At 52.0% G+C, this 15,786-nt stretch overlaps 7 protein-coding genes across 7 annotated transcripts; 4 read left to right on the top strand and 3 right to left on the bottom strand.

Annotated features, from left to right (window-relative positions):
• Positions 1-80: 80 nt before the first annotated feature.
• Positions 81-618, top strand: N7496_009939 (glutaredoxin; the record flags this gene model as incomplete). The annotated part of the gene is made up of 2 exons (XM_056702852.1): positions 81-231; positions 458-618. 2 exons carry the CDS (start codon positions 81-83, stop codon positions 616-618), a joined length of 312 nt encoding a protein of 103 aa, XP_056551852.1.
• A 328-nt stretch (positions 619-946) lies between these two features.
• Positions 947-2,218, bottom strand: N7496_009938 (chalcone isomerase domain-containing protein; the record flags this gene model as incomplete). The annotated part of the gene is made up of 1 exon (XM_056702851.1): positions 947-2,218. One exon carries the CDS (start codon positions 2,216-2,218, stop codon positions 947-949), a length of 1,272 nt encoding a protein of 423 aa, XP_056551851.1.
• An 865-nt stretch (positions 2,219-3,083) lies between these two features.
• Positions 3,084-6,514, bottom strand: N7496_009937 (putative alpha-L-rhamnosidase B; the record flags this gene model as incomplete). The annotated part of the gene is made up of 8 exons (XM_056702850.1): positions 3,084-3,239; positions 3,320-3,402; positions 3,466-3,499; positions 3,650-3,761; positions 3,880-3,912; positions 4,493-5,248; positions 5,304-5,572; positions 5,630-6,514. 8 exons carry the CDS (start codon positions 6,512-6,514, stop codon positions 3,084-3,086), a joined length of 2,328 nt encoding a protein of 775 aa, XP_056551850.1.
• Positions 6,515-7,106: 592 nt separating this feature from the next.
• Positions 7,107-8,505, top strand: N7496_009936 (putative extracellular exo-polygalacturonase; the record flags this gene model as incomplete). Its single annotated transcript, XM_056702849.1, has 3 exons — positions 7,107-7,379; positions 7,433-7,799; positions 7,868-8,505. The coding sequence occupies 3 exons, from the start codon at positions 7,107-7,109 to the stop codon at positions 8,503-8,505; spliced, it is 1,278 nt and encodes a 425-aa protein (XP_056551849.1).
• A 263-nt stretch (positions 8,506-8,768) lies between these two features.
• N7496_009935 (iron-containing alcohol dehydrogenase) lies at positions 8,769-10,199 on the top strand (the record flags this gene model as incomplete). Its single annotated transcript, XM_056702848.1, has 3 exons — positions 8,769-9,113; positions 9,248-9,754; positions 9,828-10,199. 3 exons carry the CDS (start codon positions 8,769-8,771, stop codon positions 10,197-10,199), a joined length of 1,224 nt encoding a protein of 407 aa, XP_056551848.1.
• A 195-nt stretch (positions 10,200-10,394) lies between these two features.
• On the top strand, positions 10,395-11,491 carry N7496_009934 (uncharacterized protein; the record flags this gene model as incomplete). Its single annotated transcript, XM_056702847.1, has 3 exons — positions 10,395-10,611; positions 10,692-11,064; positions 11,140-11,491. The coding sequence occupies 3 exons, from the start codon at positions 10,395-10,397 to the stop codon at positions 11,489-11,491; spliced, it is 942 nt and encodes a 313-aa protein (XP_056551847.1).
• Positions 11,492-11,834: 343 nt separating this feature from the next.
• On the bottom strand, positions 11,835-15,580 carry N7496_009933 (nuclear import receptor PSE1; the record flags this gene model as incomplete). Its single annotated transcript, XM_056702846.1, has 5 exons — positions 11,835-12,042; positions 12,102-14,167; positions 14,228-14,659; positions 14,724-14,899; positions 15,004-15,580. The coding sequence occupies 5 exons, from the start codon at positions 15,578-15,580 to the stop codon at positions 11,835-11,837; spliced, it is 3,459 nt and encodes a 1,152-aa protein (XP_056551846.1).
• Between the last annotated feature and the right edge of the window lie 206 nt (positions 15,581-15,786).

The raw sequence follows: 15,786 nt of genomic DNA, 5'->3' as shown, positions 1-15,786 counted from the left end.
TTTCGCCCACCACACCGCCCACCATTTCTTTCATCTTCAAGCGCCTCTTCGGCTCCTTCGCCGGTCCTTCACCCGCCGCCATGTCCGACGCCAAGATCAGAGCCGAACAACTCATCCGTGAGAACGGCGTCGTCGTCTTCTCAAAGTCTTATTGCCCTTATTGCACGTCTAGCAAGAAGGTGTTGGATAACCTTGGTGCTAAGTACGAGGTGCTTGAGCTGGATCAGGATGGTGAGTTTTTGTTTTAAGTAGTTTTGTTTACTTGGTCCTTTTTGGGTTGCGGCTTGGTTCCGGAGGGGAAATCTTTTGCGCTTTGCGCGGGGAATGGGGATTTCTCCAAACGCCGATGATGGTCTCTCTCTCTCTACTCCCCCCTGGTTGGAGTTATAGTTGGGGGGTTTACTTGCGCGTTTATCTTTGTTTCGACGGGATGCTGATATTTCTTTTGCTCGTTTAGCCGAAGGCTCTGCTATCCAGGCTGCTCTCGAGGAGATTTCCAAACAGCGCACCGTGCCCAACATCTTCATCAACCAGAAGCACATCGGTGGTAACTCCGACCTCCAGGCTATTAAATCTAGCCAGCTCCCTGCTCTGCTCAAGGAAGCTGGTGCCCTTTGAATAGATCGTGATACCTTTTAGAATATGATACGGGGAGACGAGTAGTTTCCTCTCGTCTTTGTATAAGACCGCACCTCATATGCCTTTGCTTAGAGATAATCGTGCACTCTTCATGTCCATGCACGTGGAGTCTATTGTAGAGTCGAGTTGGGAGATGGGAGGATTGAAGATCCTCCTTTTTCCACTTTTGAATTCAAGATGTGGTACCAAAACCATAGAGTACAGGTGGGAAACTAGTAAAGACAAGATCGAGAACATCAAGGGAAAGGAGTCCTCCGGATATACAAATACAAGACATGACCATCTCAACATAAGACTGGGGTCACCCTCATACAACCCGCTGCACAACAGTACCCACCGGCCTCTCCACAACCGCCATCAATCCATCCACAATACTCTGTCTCGCCCCTTCACTCGAAACAGTCTTGCCAGCCAGATAATTCAACCACACAAGCCGACTAACCCGTTCATCAGCCACCCGTCCCATCCAGCGCATGGGCTTAGTAGGCTCCGGCTGGAACAGCGCATCCATCGCGCCCTGCGCACCACGCAGCAACACCAAAGTCTGACCCTTGGGCACATTCTTCCGCTGCCCACCACCGAAAACAGCCTTGAAATCATTCATCGCCGTTCCAAACTCGGCATCCTGGAACTCGCCCGCCGCCGTGCCGGGCAGAGCCTTCTTCTGCTGCGCCCGCGCCGTGATACCACGCACCCAGCCGTCGCGCAGGTGCATGAAATCCGTGTTGCGGGTGGGCACGATACGGAAGGCAGTTCGGATACCGTCCTCCTTGATCAGCGCTGTCCAGGCTGCGTCGCCGCGGTCCGCGTCGAGCAGGAGCTCCTTGAGTTGTTGACGCTCAGGCGGGACGAGGGATGTTGCGGCGTCGACGCCAACGCCTGAGATGGCGGTTGTGTCGTCGGTGGGTGGGTGCACTGCGGTGTGGATGAGGCGGCGTTGGAGCTCCGTGATGTCGGACTTGGCGACGTATAGACCCACGACGTAGACTTGGATCGAGAGGAAGGAGACGGTTCGGATGCCCAGACCCAGAAGCTGGTACTCGTCGCCGCCGGAGGTAGACAGTTCATCGCCTGATTGCTTATTGTCGATTTCAGAAGCAGCGGGCAATCGGATTGTCGTCGGGAAGTAGGGAATCGTGCTGGTTCCCGTCGCGACTTGCTCCACGTTATCTTGGCCGTGTAGTGTGATTACCGAGGGTCCGCCCGTACTGGGGAATCCGGGGGGTCCATCCATCTTCATCGATCCGTTTGATGTTTGCGAAACCTCGAACTTGTTCTCGGTTCCCTTGTCCTTGCTGGTCTCTAGCGCATTCATTCCGAATACATCCAGCTTGATGACGCCGTACATGGCAGCGCCACAGGCGACCATTCCAGCGGCGGAGAGAGCAATTGAGCGCTTGGACTTTGCAAAGTCCTGCTCGCTCTTTGCGCGTCCCGCTGAACGGAGTGGGTTGGTGCTGGCATTGCGGAGGGAGTGCGTCGTGGAGAAGGATCTGGCGGTGCTATTGCATTGTCCGAGGCGTTGCCGGGCAAGGCACTGGTAGACGCGCCAGGGGTTCGCTCGAAGATGAGTAGACATGGTGTTTGGATTGTTTTTGGGGAGGTGTTCAGAGAGCGGCTGTTGTCGGAATTGGAGTTGACTTGCGAGTGTGGGGATTCACGTGATATGGCCTGATCTATAACCTGCGAGGTGGAATGGGAATTTTGTGGATTGATTTGAATCAGGTGTATAAGAAAATGCAATTATGAAAGTTGATTAGTAGTATTAGTTCAATGTCTTTGAAGATAAGGTAAAAAGTGTGGAGTGTTTGTCGGGTGGATGTCTTCTTTCCAGGTGGGGGATCTCTCAAGGGACTTGGAGAGAATGGGGGCATACATGCTTTACTCAGTCTCTTTGCGTTGTACAATAAGACTCCGAGCAGGAGGTAGGAACCCATTTACTGCTCGCGGTGCTAGATAGTTTACATTCCTACAGCTGCCATTAGGGCCTCGAATTGTTCCAAGGTTGATGCTTTGGTGGACTGTCTTGCATTTCCAGACTTTCATAGCCATAAGCATGTTAGATTATCAGGCATGACTGTGAGTGTAATTCAAAATATCCAACTGCCTCCTTTCCCTACTACCCCAAAAACTACGCATAGAGAACGAACCCCTCTGATACCGAGGAGATTCTCCCATCAATGCAAAGAAAAAAGGAACCGCTGGTCCCACGCAAGACAACTTTTGTAAAACAAAAATTGCCTAGTCGAAGAATAAACTCCAGGTGGAAGAAGAAAAGGATATTTTCATTTTTCATTCATCGCAATGCACCTGGTGTCAGAAACATTGATCCTGAGAATGGTATGTTGGATCCTCCCTATTCTGTGGGAGTTCCTTCAATACACCCGCGCCGTTAAACCGTCATTGCAATATGAACCTAAAACCCGCACACCACAAGACACCGCTTAAGCCGACTTGTTCTTGCGAGCCTCACGACCCTTAGCCTTGCGGGCGAGGATCTCCTCACGATCCTTGTCGAGCTTGAGCTTGCTGATAACGACGTTGGAGGGGTGGATGGGGATGGGGACGGATTGGCCGTTGCTCTTGTCGCGGACGACACGCTAGATAGAAGAAAGAGAACGGGTTAGTTATTGGACTCGGATGGACTTGGTGACTGGTGGAAGGATTGGAAAAAAAGTACCTCGACGTGGACGCAGAACTTGAGACGGTAGACGGTGGTGATGCGGCCCTCACGGCCCTTGTTGGAGCCGTTGACGATGGTGACTAGAGGAAGAATCTGTTAGGATTGCGCTGGATCTTGAAATTGGTGCCAGATAGAATTCTTACCCTCGTCGTCCTTGCGGATGGGGATGGAGCGGACCTGTTGAGGGTTTCGTGTTAGTTTTGCGTGTCCTTTCATTCCCCTTGGTTCCATGCTGGTGTCTGTATCGTCCGATTTCTCTTCCCTCCCCCCAAACCAGATTTTTGCCAGACCCAGGATTGAATGCGATTCGATTGATTTTCAACGTACACCGTACTTAGCCCGCAGCTCAGCGGACAGAGGGGCGCTCATGAGAACGCGGCGCTCCGAGGAGGGGGCTGGAAGTAAGCCTTGCGGCTCTTGGAACGAGAAGAAGCCAGGGCTGCAGAGGTTCGTCAGTAACTTGTAGATTGAATAGGGCGAGAACTCGGGGAGTCGAAAAGTTGCAAATTGGAATCGAGGCGAGGGTAGGATCAAAGGGCGAGAGAGAGAGTACGCACCGGTGTTGCGGACAGCCATCTTGACGGAGCGACCTGGGTTGTCGTGAATGGCTTCAAGTGCACGGGTTGTCGTTGGTCGGGGAAGAAGGTCACTTGTGTGAGGTGAAAATTGAACGCGGGTGGGTTGTGCGTCACATGACACGCCGCTTATTAGGTAGGGCTCGGGGGTGAATTTCGATTGGTTGGAAGGGTGACTAAGGGACCCACTGTATCCAGGTTCTTCCAGCGCTATTCCCGTCTTGGGAGACACTGAAGTATGGACTCGACAAGTTTACTCTCTGCTTATGGAGAGAAAGGTGTCCTGAAAGTCTATGGCTACTAATGCTATTCTATCACTTTTGCACAATATCGAAAAGACAATTCCATCAATATCTCAGAATGGACACTTAAATTTAAATCTTCCTCTAGGACTAGACTACTTGACTGTCCTACTTATGCAATTCAATATCCCCCGACTATAGCCTCATCAACTAGGCTGAATCAACGAACAACTACCTGGAAAGAACCCCCTGCAGCCACCCCAAAAGTAACCGTATCATCCGAATACGTCAACCCCTTCGTCACCTTATCCCCATTAATAGTAATAGAAGGCTTCTTCGACGCCGTAACATACGGCAACGTCAGACTACCACTCGTACCCTTCGGAACTGAGAACTTCAACGTATACCCATTGCCATTCTTCACCCAAGAAGCTTGGAACTTACCAAGCGAAGTAGTAAATCCAGCCTCGGCATGCGTCAGATCCCCAAACTGCGGCGCAATGCTCCACGTCTCACCCAGTCGTGAAGTCACAGTAAGGCCGACGATATAGTTCGTCAATGCGGAAGTAGGACCGGAAGACCAGCCGTGTGCGTGGGAGACATACGATGTATCGTAGTAATACCCACGGCTACCTCTGTATCCGAATGTTCCGTTCTGAAGATACCCTTCGATGACGGTACTCTCCGTACCGTTGGGGTTGTTGATATACCAGCCCCAACTGCGGCGGATGAGATCCAGAGCGCGGTCGGGCCTCTGGACCTCGAAGTGACTTTGGATTTCAAAGGAGGAAATGAATGAGGCGATGTTTTCTGGTAACTCGGGTGCGACGGCGCCAATGGGGGTCCAGTTCTTGAGAAGCTTTTCTGAAATACCGGCGGCACGGTCAGAGTCAACGACGCCGAAGAGGATTGCCATGCTGTTGGCGTCTTGGGGGTGGAGGGTGGTATCGGTGGCGTTGTCCTTGAAAGCACCGTAGGATTCATCCCAGCAGTAGGTGTTGATGGCAGTTTTGAGGGCTGCGGCTCGCGAGGTCCAGGTACTGGAGAGATTGGTGGTGTCACCGACCCATGTGGCCAGAGATGATCCGGTTTGGAGAGTGCGATAGAGACTGTGCATGGTTAGTTTCTTTTGCTTTAGATGTCAGCATGAGAAATAAAACGTACATCATCTGGGCTTCCGTGTTGTTATATCCTTGCTGCCAGCGGGCCCAGTCGCGGATACCGGTGACATCCAATAGACCGCTAGAGTATGTCACCTTGCCATAGATGTAGTTCATGGCCGCAAGGTAACCGTTCCAGTTTTGCTGCAGGAACTCGGTGTCGTTGGTGTACAGAACATAGTTGTAAGTGCCAATCATAGACCACATGTGGTAGGTATCTGAGCCCGTTTGACTGAGTGGAGGTCCCGATTCAGCAAAGGCACCAGTAGAAGCCTATATTGTATGTCAGTGAAAAATCCAAAACCAGTACTCAAGATTTGGACCATTTACCTGCGTGTTGTACATAATCTGCAATGCGTTCTTCACGCTATCCAAATCTCCCAAACTGACAAATGCCGATGGCACCGCAATACCCATATCACCGGGCCAAACCGCACGGTCTCGCTTGGCACCATCGACAATGATAGTATCACCGGGTCCGAGAGTCCCATTGTTCAACCATCCAGACTTGAGTCCACTGGTGATACGCCCAGTATTCACGGGAACCTCATTGGTTTGCAATGTATAAGCCCCACTGTACCAGATTCGGTTCAGCAGTTCATCACTGCAATGGAAGTATCCTTGGTAAGCGCGAAGATTGGACCATGTAGGCTGGAAATCAAGCTCGACACTGATATCCTTCAAATCCACATTCGTAGAATTATCAGTGACAAGGAAGATAGTCAGATATCGGAAACCTCCGCGGAGGAATTGGTCGGGCATATCGTAAGTGTGTGTTCCCGAGGACGAGAAATTAGCGTATAAGGCGCCATCATGCCAGAGACTGTTGGAAGAATCGGACCATTCTCCGATCCAGTTCTTGGCTTCGCTGAAGGCAAGACCAAGCGCTCCACTGCCCGTGGAAGTATAGTCCAGATGAACAATACCGCCTACTTCCTTGCCAAAGTCAAAGACCACGAGGGATCCATTCCCGTGCAGGGAGGCTGTCGCAGGCTTGGCAGAGTAGGTGATGGCGTTTGTTTTCAATTCGGAGAGAGTTGACGCTGGTCGAACAGTTCGTGATGTTGGTGCGTAGATGTTCTTATCCCATACACCGCTGAATGCGCTGGTGGTTGGGCCCGAACATGTTGTATTCCGCCAACAAGATTCTGCTTCACTCAGGGAAAGTAGAGAGCAAAAGCTCACAAGGAGGCCAGACCAATGGATCCGTACCATCTTTCTGTAGACTTTTCAGAAAAAAATGACTTTTTCCTGTCTTCTGGTACGGGGTAAAAAGTGGATCAACTGCCCCAACATGGCCACTACATATAGCAACCAAATTACCGGCGGGGCTACGGAGAGAACTGCAATAGAAAGACAATTCTCGGTCAAGAATGACACGAGTTAACCAGGGAGATGCAGCTGCCGCAATACAGAAAAATCGAGAAAGCAAGGCATTGAACCCCTGATTGGTGGAACAATCTGCATACAGTGATATTGCACTTTACCAGGATCAAGGCAAGGATCGGCAGAACAAGCACTCGCGTGGCTTCCATGGCATCGTCATTCTCATACAAACTGCCGAATTGACAAATCTGGTGTCATTCCGGGTACTACTTTCCCCGCAATGGCTGTTCTCCGCATTTCCTAACCGTCAAGGAGTCAAGGGGTCTCAAGGGGTAGTGCAGTAAGCTCGGAGCAAATGTCACCGAGAAGTAGTCCTGCAGGGGATCAGATCCTCTCTTAGTGTTTGGAGTGTCGGTTAAATAAAGTGGTAAGTCCGCGCTGGACATACCGGCAGGTCCGGCACAGACAAGTCCCCTCCATCATGCGCTTGCTGGATTTTTATTCTGTCGTGCTCCCCGTGGGGCTTGCGCTGACAGGTGCTGTCAATGCGGCCGTGATCAAAACTGGCCAGAATGTCTGTACCGTCAAGGCCAATGGCCATCAAAAAGATGATGTTCCGGATATCTTGAAAGCTTTCAAAGAATGCGGTCAGGGAGGTACAGTTATATTCCCCGAAGACCAATCCTATTGGATTGCAACACGCCTGAACCCCGTTGTCAGTGACGTGGTAATTGAATGGCGGGGAAAGTGGACTGTAAGTAACTTGAGTCTTCGTGTTTGGCTAGTATCAAGACTAACCTCTTCAAGTTCTCCGACGACCTAGATTACTGGCGTAACCACTCTTACCCAATTGCGTTCCAGAACCACCATGCTGGATTCGTCATCACGGGCGATAACATCAAGATTGATGGATATGGCACTGGTGGAATTGATGGCAATGGCAATGTGTGGTACACTGCCGAAAAGGGAACTACACTGCCTGGACGTCCCATGCCTTTTGTGTTCTGGAATGTCTCTGAAGTTAGTGTGGAGAATTTCTACGTCAAGGACCCCCAGCTGTGGAGCTTGAATATTATGAATGGCACCAACATGCGCTTCAACAATATCTACTGCAATGCTACTGCAGTTGATGCGCCATACGGCTCGAACTGGGTACAGAATACCGATGGATTTGGTACGTACATCCCCTTGCAACCACTTTTTTGTTTCTTTGCAATTCGATAACTAACAGCTCCTATCTAGACACCATGGACGTAAACAACGTCCAGCTAACCAACTTCGTCTACCAAGGCGGCGACGACTGCATAGCCATCAAACCACGCTCCTACAACGTCAACATCCACAACGTTACCTGCCGTGGCGGCAACGGAATCGCCATCGGCAGTCTGGGCCAATACCTCGAAGACTCGAGCGTCTCCAACATCATCGTCGACACGGTCAAAATCATCCGCTACAATGAGGACATGCACAACAGTGCCTACATCAAGACCTGGGTCGGCGCCCTAGTCCCGCAAAGTTCCTACGAGAGCGCCGGTCAGCCCCGCGGCGCAGGCTGGGGCAGTATCACCAACGTATTATTCTCCAATTTCGATATCCAAGAGGCCAATGCCGGACCGGCGATTACCCAGGATAATGGGAATAACGGATCGTACTCCGGGACGAGTTTGATGAGTATTTCGAACGTGGCGTTTGTGAACTTTACGGGGACAATTGATACGAGTAAGACTACTACGGCGTCGGTTTCGTGTTCGAATGTGCATCCGTGTTATAACATTGAGTTTGATAATGTGGTTTTGTATCCGGTTAATTCGACGACTGCTGGGACGGGGACGTGCAAGTATACGGCGGATGGAGGGGTTCATGGGTTGAGTGGGTGTTGATTTCGTTGACTTATCCTAGCATATAAGAGAAATGAATAGATATAGTATATTCTATACATATACACTTTCTTAATGCTTCTACTATAGTAACTGGATACTTGAATCTTGATAATCTTCAAGTGAACCCACATTGATCGAGCCCCACATTCCCACATGGAGAAGCTTGTTCCAGTTCACGATGATATAATATCCCCAAGCAGATCCCTGTTTTAGCAAATCGAACAATTAACAAAACATCATTCTTTTATTTCCCATCTCCTACAATGACCGAAACCGTCCGCCCAGCATTCGCAGGCCGCGAGCGCCCTCTCCTCAGCTACGGCATCGCCTTTCCCACCGCAGCCGCCCACCACGTCACCGAGACCTTTGGTGCCTCGCGAGTCTACGTGATCTGCTCAGGATCTCTGGCTCGGAATACTGATGCCGTGGATAGATTGACTACGGCATTGGGTGCGGAGAAGGTCGTGGGTCATCGGATTGGAATGCAGAGTCATACGCTTTGGTCGGAGGTCTTGGAGATTGTGGAGGAGGCAAGAAGTGTACAGGCGGATTTGTTGTTGACTCTAGGAGCGGGAAGTTTGACGGATGGAGCCAAGATTATTGCTTTGGTGAGTTTAGTTTTGTTTCTTTTTATATTGGAGTTTCATGACGGGCTAGTAGTTATGCCCAGACTCTATTCCAGAGTACAACTACAACTTCTACATCTACTTCGCGTATATACTAACCACACTGTTCCTCACAGGCCCTCGCAAACCAAGTCCAAACCCCATCGAACCTCGAATCCCTCGCCGAAGGCCCCAACAAACGCCCTCAGATCAATCCACCTACCATCCCCATAATCTCCGTCCCAACTTCCCTCTCCGCAGGCGAATACTCCAATTTCGCCGGTGGCACCGAGGACAATTCCCGCCGCAAATACAGCTTCCAAGCACCCCTCCGCGGACCCCAACTCATCATCCTCGACCCCGAACTCGTCGAGACCACGCCAGACTCGATCTGGTTGAGTACCGGTATTCGCGCAGTGGATCACTGCGTGGAGACGCTTTGCGCAGTTGTGGGCGTGACTCCGTCGTCGGATGAACTTGCGGAACATGCCTTGGGACTATTGGTTCCCGGTTTATTGAGGTGTAAGAGGGATCGTGGCGATAGAGAGGCGCATTTACAGTGTCAGTTGGGATCGGTGGATGCGATGGCTGCTTGTACGAGTGGATCTGTGGAATTGGGTGCCAGTCATGGGATTGGACATCAGGTATGTGATTCCCAAGTACAAGAGTATCAACTATATTATACTAGAGTGTGAAATAGCTAACAAGCTGCTCTAGCTCGGTCCCTTGGGCGTTGGACACGGCGAGACAAGTTGCATCTTGCTCCCCGCCGTGTGCAAGTTCAATGCAAAGCACAACGCCAATCGCGAGCGACAGGCGCGCGTGCGCGAGTTCCTCATCCGTGATCCCGTCGTCGCTGAGGTTCTACGCTCTCACTCGATTAACGTGGAGAACTCGGATTTAGGCGATATCTTGGATACGGTGATTCGCGAGTTGGGCATGCCGCGGTCTCTTGGGGATGTGGGGGTGGGTCGTGACAAGTTGGATGCCCTCGCAGAACACAGTCTACACGACCGATGGTGTCAGACTAATCCCGTCCCGTTGAAGCAGAAGGAGCAAGTGCTGGAGATCCTAGAGATGGTGGTTTAAGATATATCATTGATGATTGATTAGTGTCAATGGCGCAATGGGAAATCGGGTAAATTCAACTCGATTGATAAGCAAAATAGCCCCGCGACCCCACAGAATCAACACTCGGCCTGATGTCCGATGATCTACTGAGATGTTTCTTGTTCCTTTTCTCTTCTCTTCATAATACTCTCTGTCTACTGTATATATGATAACATGTCTCCCCAAAACATTCTCGTTTTCGGCGCCACAGGTGCCATTGGCAGCTTCATCCTGAACGCAATCCTCGCCCAGCGCGAGCAGTTCGGCCGCATTGCAATCTTCACCTCTGCACGCACCGCAGAGACCAAGGGAGATGCCCTCAAGAAGCAAGGCATTGAAGTGATTGTTGGCAATCTAGAAGATGAAAACGCCGTCAAGGCCGCCTACGAAGGTAAGTCGACACACAAACCAAGCATATCCGCCCTTTTCTATACCAACCAGATGGACTGATCACCAAATAACCTCCTCCAGGAATAACAACCGTAATCTCAGCCCTAGGCCGCAACACTCTCGCCCAACAAATCCCCCTAATCCGCCTCGCCGCCGTCTCCCCAACCATAAAATGGTTCTTCCCCTCCGAATACGGCACAGACATCGCCTACAGCCCAGCCTCAGCCCACGAAAAGCCCCACCAGCAGAAACTCAAAGTGCGCGCGGTTTTGGAGAATGAAATCTCCCGCGCGGATCTGGACTACTCGTATATCGTGACGGGTCCCTTTGCGGAAATGTATTTGCATTTTACCTCCGGATTCGAGGAGGTGGGTGGGTGGGATGTTAAGGGCAGGAAGGCAGTGCTTTTGGGGGAGAAGGGGGAGGAGAGGGTTAGTTTGACGACTATGGAGGAGTAAGTTGCATATTTCCATTACTTATGTTGTGCTTTTGTGATTTGTGATTTGTTTGGCTAATTGGGATAAAACAGCGTGGGTACTTTTGTCGTATCTACTCTTCTCAATGCAACACCCGAGACACGCAATCGCCCGCTTTGCGTCAATTCATTCACCACTAGCCCCGCTGAGATCCAGTCTCTCTTTGAGCGCCAGGTCCCAGGGCCCTGGGAGGTGTCTTACACTCCTCTGGAGCGACTGCGTGAGATCGAGGACAAGGCCTGGGCAGCTGGGAATCCCTCGGCGACGGTAGCGACTCTGCGACGAATCTGGACCGAGGGCGGCACACTCTATGAGCAGCGGGCAAACGGGCTGATTGGAGAGCCAAAGACGACCTCGTTGGAAGAGATTGTTGCAAGAGAGGTTCGACGGTCCAGTAATCTGTAGTTTTGGCTAGTGCGGAAACGACGAAGACCTATTGAAGCCATGATCATGATTGACTAGCAAATAAATCCAGATCAAAGGATAATTCACTCCATCTATAAATAAGCATTTGGACCAATCAAACTTGGCATTGATCGGGGTTTCAAGGTACTTGGTAGATTCGTACGGGCATGGCACAGGGACATAAGAGGAAAAGGATTGGGTGGGAATTAACAAAGCATTTCACGTCTTTACTAGCATCGGATTCACATGGCCCAAGGGGAATGATTAACAGAAAAGTTGGGGAAAAACAACCGGGATGGGCAGACAAGGGGGGTTGCCACGGATATAAAACAAAAGCCGGTCTCTACTGGAAGAACTTTCGAACCCGCTCTTGGCTTTCCGGGCTAACACCAGCCAGGATTGACTCGGCATTCAAGTTGGTCGCTGCCACCAGTTGCTTAGCCGCCTGGGCAACCCGGGCAGCAGTCTGGCCTTGCAGAGTGCCGGCATCAAGAGCTTGCACAATGAAGCCGAAGACGCGGTCAGCCTTGGCGAGGACAGCAGGGTTTTGCCTAGATAGGTGTGTTAGCTCGATGGTCTTAAGAGGTCCAGGGAAAGGGGGGGTACGTACTGGTCAACCAACTGAACAATGAACGAGTAAGCATAGGGTGCGGCCTCCTCATCATAAGTGATAGGCAGCGTGTCAATCCAGTTGTTCACAACATCCTGAGCATTCTGCACCTTGGAGGCGTTGAAGTGAAGGATCTTGGCGATACTGGCGGAGGCATTCTCAGTAGCGAAAACGTGCTCCTCGCTGCGGTTCTGAGGGTGTTGAGTAACCTGGAACAGGCTGGGGATGCTGGCGGCAACAAAGTCGGCCCAAGGAGCACCACCCTTTTGGGCGGCAACACCGACACCGTAGGCGGCGGCCTGACGGTTAGCAGCGTTGTCATCCTGCAGGCCGGAAGCCAGCGGCTGCATGATGTGGTCCTTGAAGGTCCAAGACTCCGCAGAGCAGAACTCCAGCACATCGTCCATGATGCACAGGGCCCATTGGCGCTGAGTCGGGTCCTGGCTGGTGATGAAGTTGTCGTAGAACTGCATCAGCTGTTGCCAGGCGGGCAGGAAAGAGGTACCTTGGTTCTTGAAGATAGTGTGGAAGGCCTTGTTCATGTCGCTGAGCAGGTTCTGGTCATCCTCGACGGCATACTCGTAGTCGAGGTTCTCCTCATCGCCATCCTCAAGCTCGGCCTGCTCTTCCAAGCGCTGCTTGACGCGCATCTGGTAGTCCTCAAGCGTAGACTTGGCGGAGTCGATGAAAGCCTGCATGTGCTGCGGGGAGAGGCTGTTGGGGCCAACAACCTCGACGGACTCGTAGAAGCACTGGTACATCTCGGCCAACGTATCAACGGTAGGCTCAGCGCTGAGAACCTCAATGATCTTCTCAGCGACCTTGTTCCACATCTCGGCAAATCCGGGGGAGTTGCCGCCGTGGGCCTTCTTGTAAGAGTTCAGTAGCTGGGGCACCAGCTTAGCGGCCGACACACGGACGGGGTCATGGAAGAAGAATGCAAGGCCGGGGACAGCAATCTTCTCCATGGTCTCCAGAACGTAAGGCTCAAAGGCCTCCTCGAGAATCTGAGCATAGATGGTGATCAACTCAATGGCGGTGTTCTTGTCCTCCAGAGCACTGGTCTTGATACCAATGACCTTGCCCTTGAGCGGAACCAACTCCCACCCCTCATCCTGCTCAACCTGCTCAATCTGGTCCTCGTCATCCAGCAGCTGGATATCAGCCTTGGCGGCAGCCACGGTCAGCAGAGGAGGCATGACACCGGGCAGGTAGGGAACGAAATCACGGCCCAAGACACGGCACATGCGGCCCCAGCAGTGGAGAAGGTACTGTGATTGAGGGTCGTCGGCATCGACAATGTTCTGTTGAATGTTGCCCAGGATCTGAACGAGGTTCAGCGCGTCTTGGCCCATCTTCTCCTTACCAACGGCCAAAGCGATCAGAGTAGCACACTCCATAGCCTTGGCACGGAGCAGGCGGTATTCCTTGCCCTGTTCCTCCTTGAGGACGTTGAGCAGCAGGGGCATAAGGGTGTCGTAGTATTGACCGAAGGCAGTCTCAGCCGAATCGGCAATAGTAGCAATAGTCGACAAAGCCTGTTCCTGGAGGTAGCGCTTGGGGCTGCGGAGGAGCTCCAAAAGGCGGCTCAAAAGGTCACCCAAGTAGGGCTCGAGAATGCTGCGCTCAGCCTCCTCGCAGAAGTTGACCAAAGCGGCAGCAGCGTGGGACTGCACACGAGGCTCGGTAGAGCTGAGGACAGGGATAATGTTGTTCAGAACAATACCGTGGTACTTCTCCTGCATGATACCGGCAAAGTCGGTGCTCATTTGGCCGAGGGCGTTGCAGCCTGCATAGCGGACACGAGGATGAGAGTCACGCAGAGCGGGGACAACCAGAGCAAGAACCTGATCAAGCTCATTGATCATCAGGTCGCGGCAGCCCTCCGAGATGGCAGAGATGGCCATCAGAGCGGCATGGCGGTCGCGCCAGGCAGTCGAAGACATCATGCGAGGAATCCAGGAGAAAGCAGGCTGGAGAATGGCTTGACCACCGAGCTTGTTGGCCAGACGGTCCATACATTGCTCACCGGCAATGTGGTTGAGGTCGCTCTCCTCAGGCTCAAGCTATAGAAACGTTAGCAAAGTTTGATAGGTGCCAATGGGTCCCATGAAAGAAAGACTCACATCTTCGGAAGCGTTCCACTCCTCGGCATCGTCATCATCAACACCAACATCGGTCATCAGACTCAGACATTGGGTAACCATCTCTTGGGCAAAATTGGCCTCCTTGGTGCACATTTTGGGAGCGTAGTCGGCGAAAGTTGCCATCAGCTCCAACGCGTTCTGGCGGACCTGGTCGCTAAGCTCCTTGTCGGCAATGACGCTGATGCTGAACTTGACCAAGTCACTGAAAGAACCCTTGAACATCCTCGGGCTAATCTCGGCCAACTCGATAAGAGCCAAGAATGCCGACGAAAGCTCTTCACTCTCGCTGGATTCCTTGAGAGGGGGAAGAATATTGAGGAGAGCGGGCATGAGGGAGAAGAATTTGGCCTGAGACTTCTTGTCGATAGAGCGGAACATCGAGGCGAAGGCTTCCATAGCGGCAATGCGCACCTAGAGAGGAAAGAGTCTGGTTAGACGGCTCTTCATGAGTGGATCGGGTGAGGGTCAAGCATACCGAGATGTTGTCATCCTCGAAGCCCTTAGTGAAGACAGTGAGGACAGCATCTTCGTGCTGCTTCTCAATAATGCCGGGGGTGGTTGTGAAAATGCGGAAGGCAGTCTCGCGAAGACCGGAGTCGCCAGACTGACTGGCCTGGAAGAGAACACCAAGCAGCTCGGGCCATTGGTCGCCTATATATCCCCAAAGATATCAAATCGTTAGAACTGAACAGATCTTTCGTATGGGTCTCAAAGGCGAAAGGGAGTTTTTTTTTTCCTGCGTTGGAATTGCGTACCATTGTCGGTGTACTGGCGAGCGATCTCGGCCACGGCGTCACCAATCTTCTTGCGCACATCAGTGACAGACTCGGAGGTCAGGCATGTCACCAGCTTCTCGCGGATCGCAACACGCTGCTCATTGGGCAGACTCAGGAAGACCTCCTTGACGTCGCCGGAGATAGGATCCTTGCGGGTCTTGGTGGAAATTCTTCGGAAAAGGACAGCGGAGAAAGCACGAGTCTGTTCGTAGATATGTCCCGAGTCAGCGCAAGCTCCATTGCATAAATGGTAAAAGGATCTGTCCGTGAGGGGATCGGTCGTGTGCATGGAGCATTCACCCACACACACGGCGGCTGGTGGCTCACGGTTTTCCCCCTCCCTAGGTAGAGTCGAGTCGGTGTCGGCACTCACTAATGTGTCTTCAGCACCGGCGATCTGCTCAGCCAGACCCATCAACAGGATATCTGGCTTGTTCTGGACCCAGTCATTGTTCAGCTGCTCTTCGGCCTGGGATCGAACAGCATTGTCGGGGGTGCTGAGAGCGCGCAGCAGCTGGGACAGCGCGGTGTGGACCTCTTGGGGCAGCACGGACATGGTGGGTATGTCTGTTCCCAAGATCCAACAGACAAAAATGACCCAATTTGTTGGTACCCTCGAGGTGGGATAGTTGGCGGGGAGGGGCTGGAAGAGGGGTGGTTTGAAGGGGGGGGAATGAGTTTTGTTTTTGGTGGGGCGGGAAGGAAGGGAAAAAAAGATTGATGATTACGGTGTCGGGGCAATCGATATGCGATAGGCGCTGG

The sequence above is a fragment of the Penicillium cataractarum genome (assembly GCF_028827025.1).
Source record: "Penicillium cataractarum strain IBT 29864 chromosome Unknown utg000008l, whole genome shotgun sequence".
NCBI lineage: Eukaryota > Fungi > Ascomycota > Eurotiomycetes > Eurotiales > Aspergillaceae > Penicillium > Penicillium cataractarum.
Note: the sequence above shows the minus strand (reverse complement) of the source record. Positions and strands in the feature narration are given on the sequence as shown.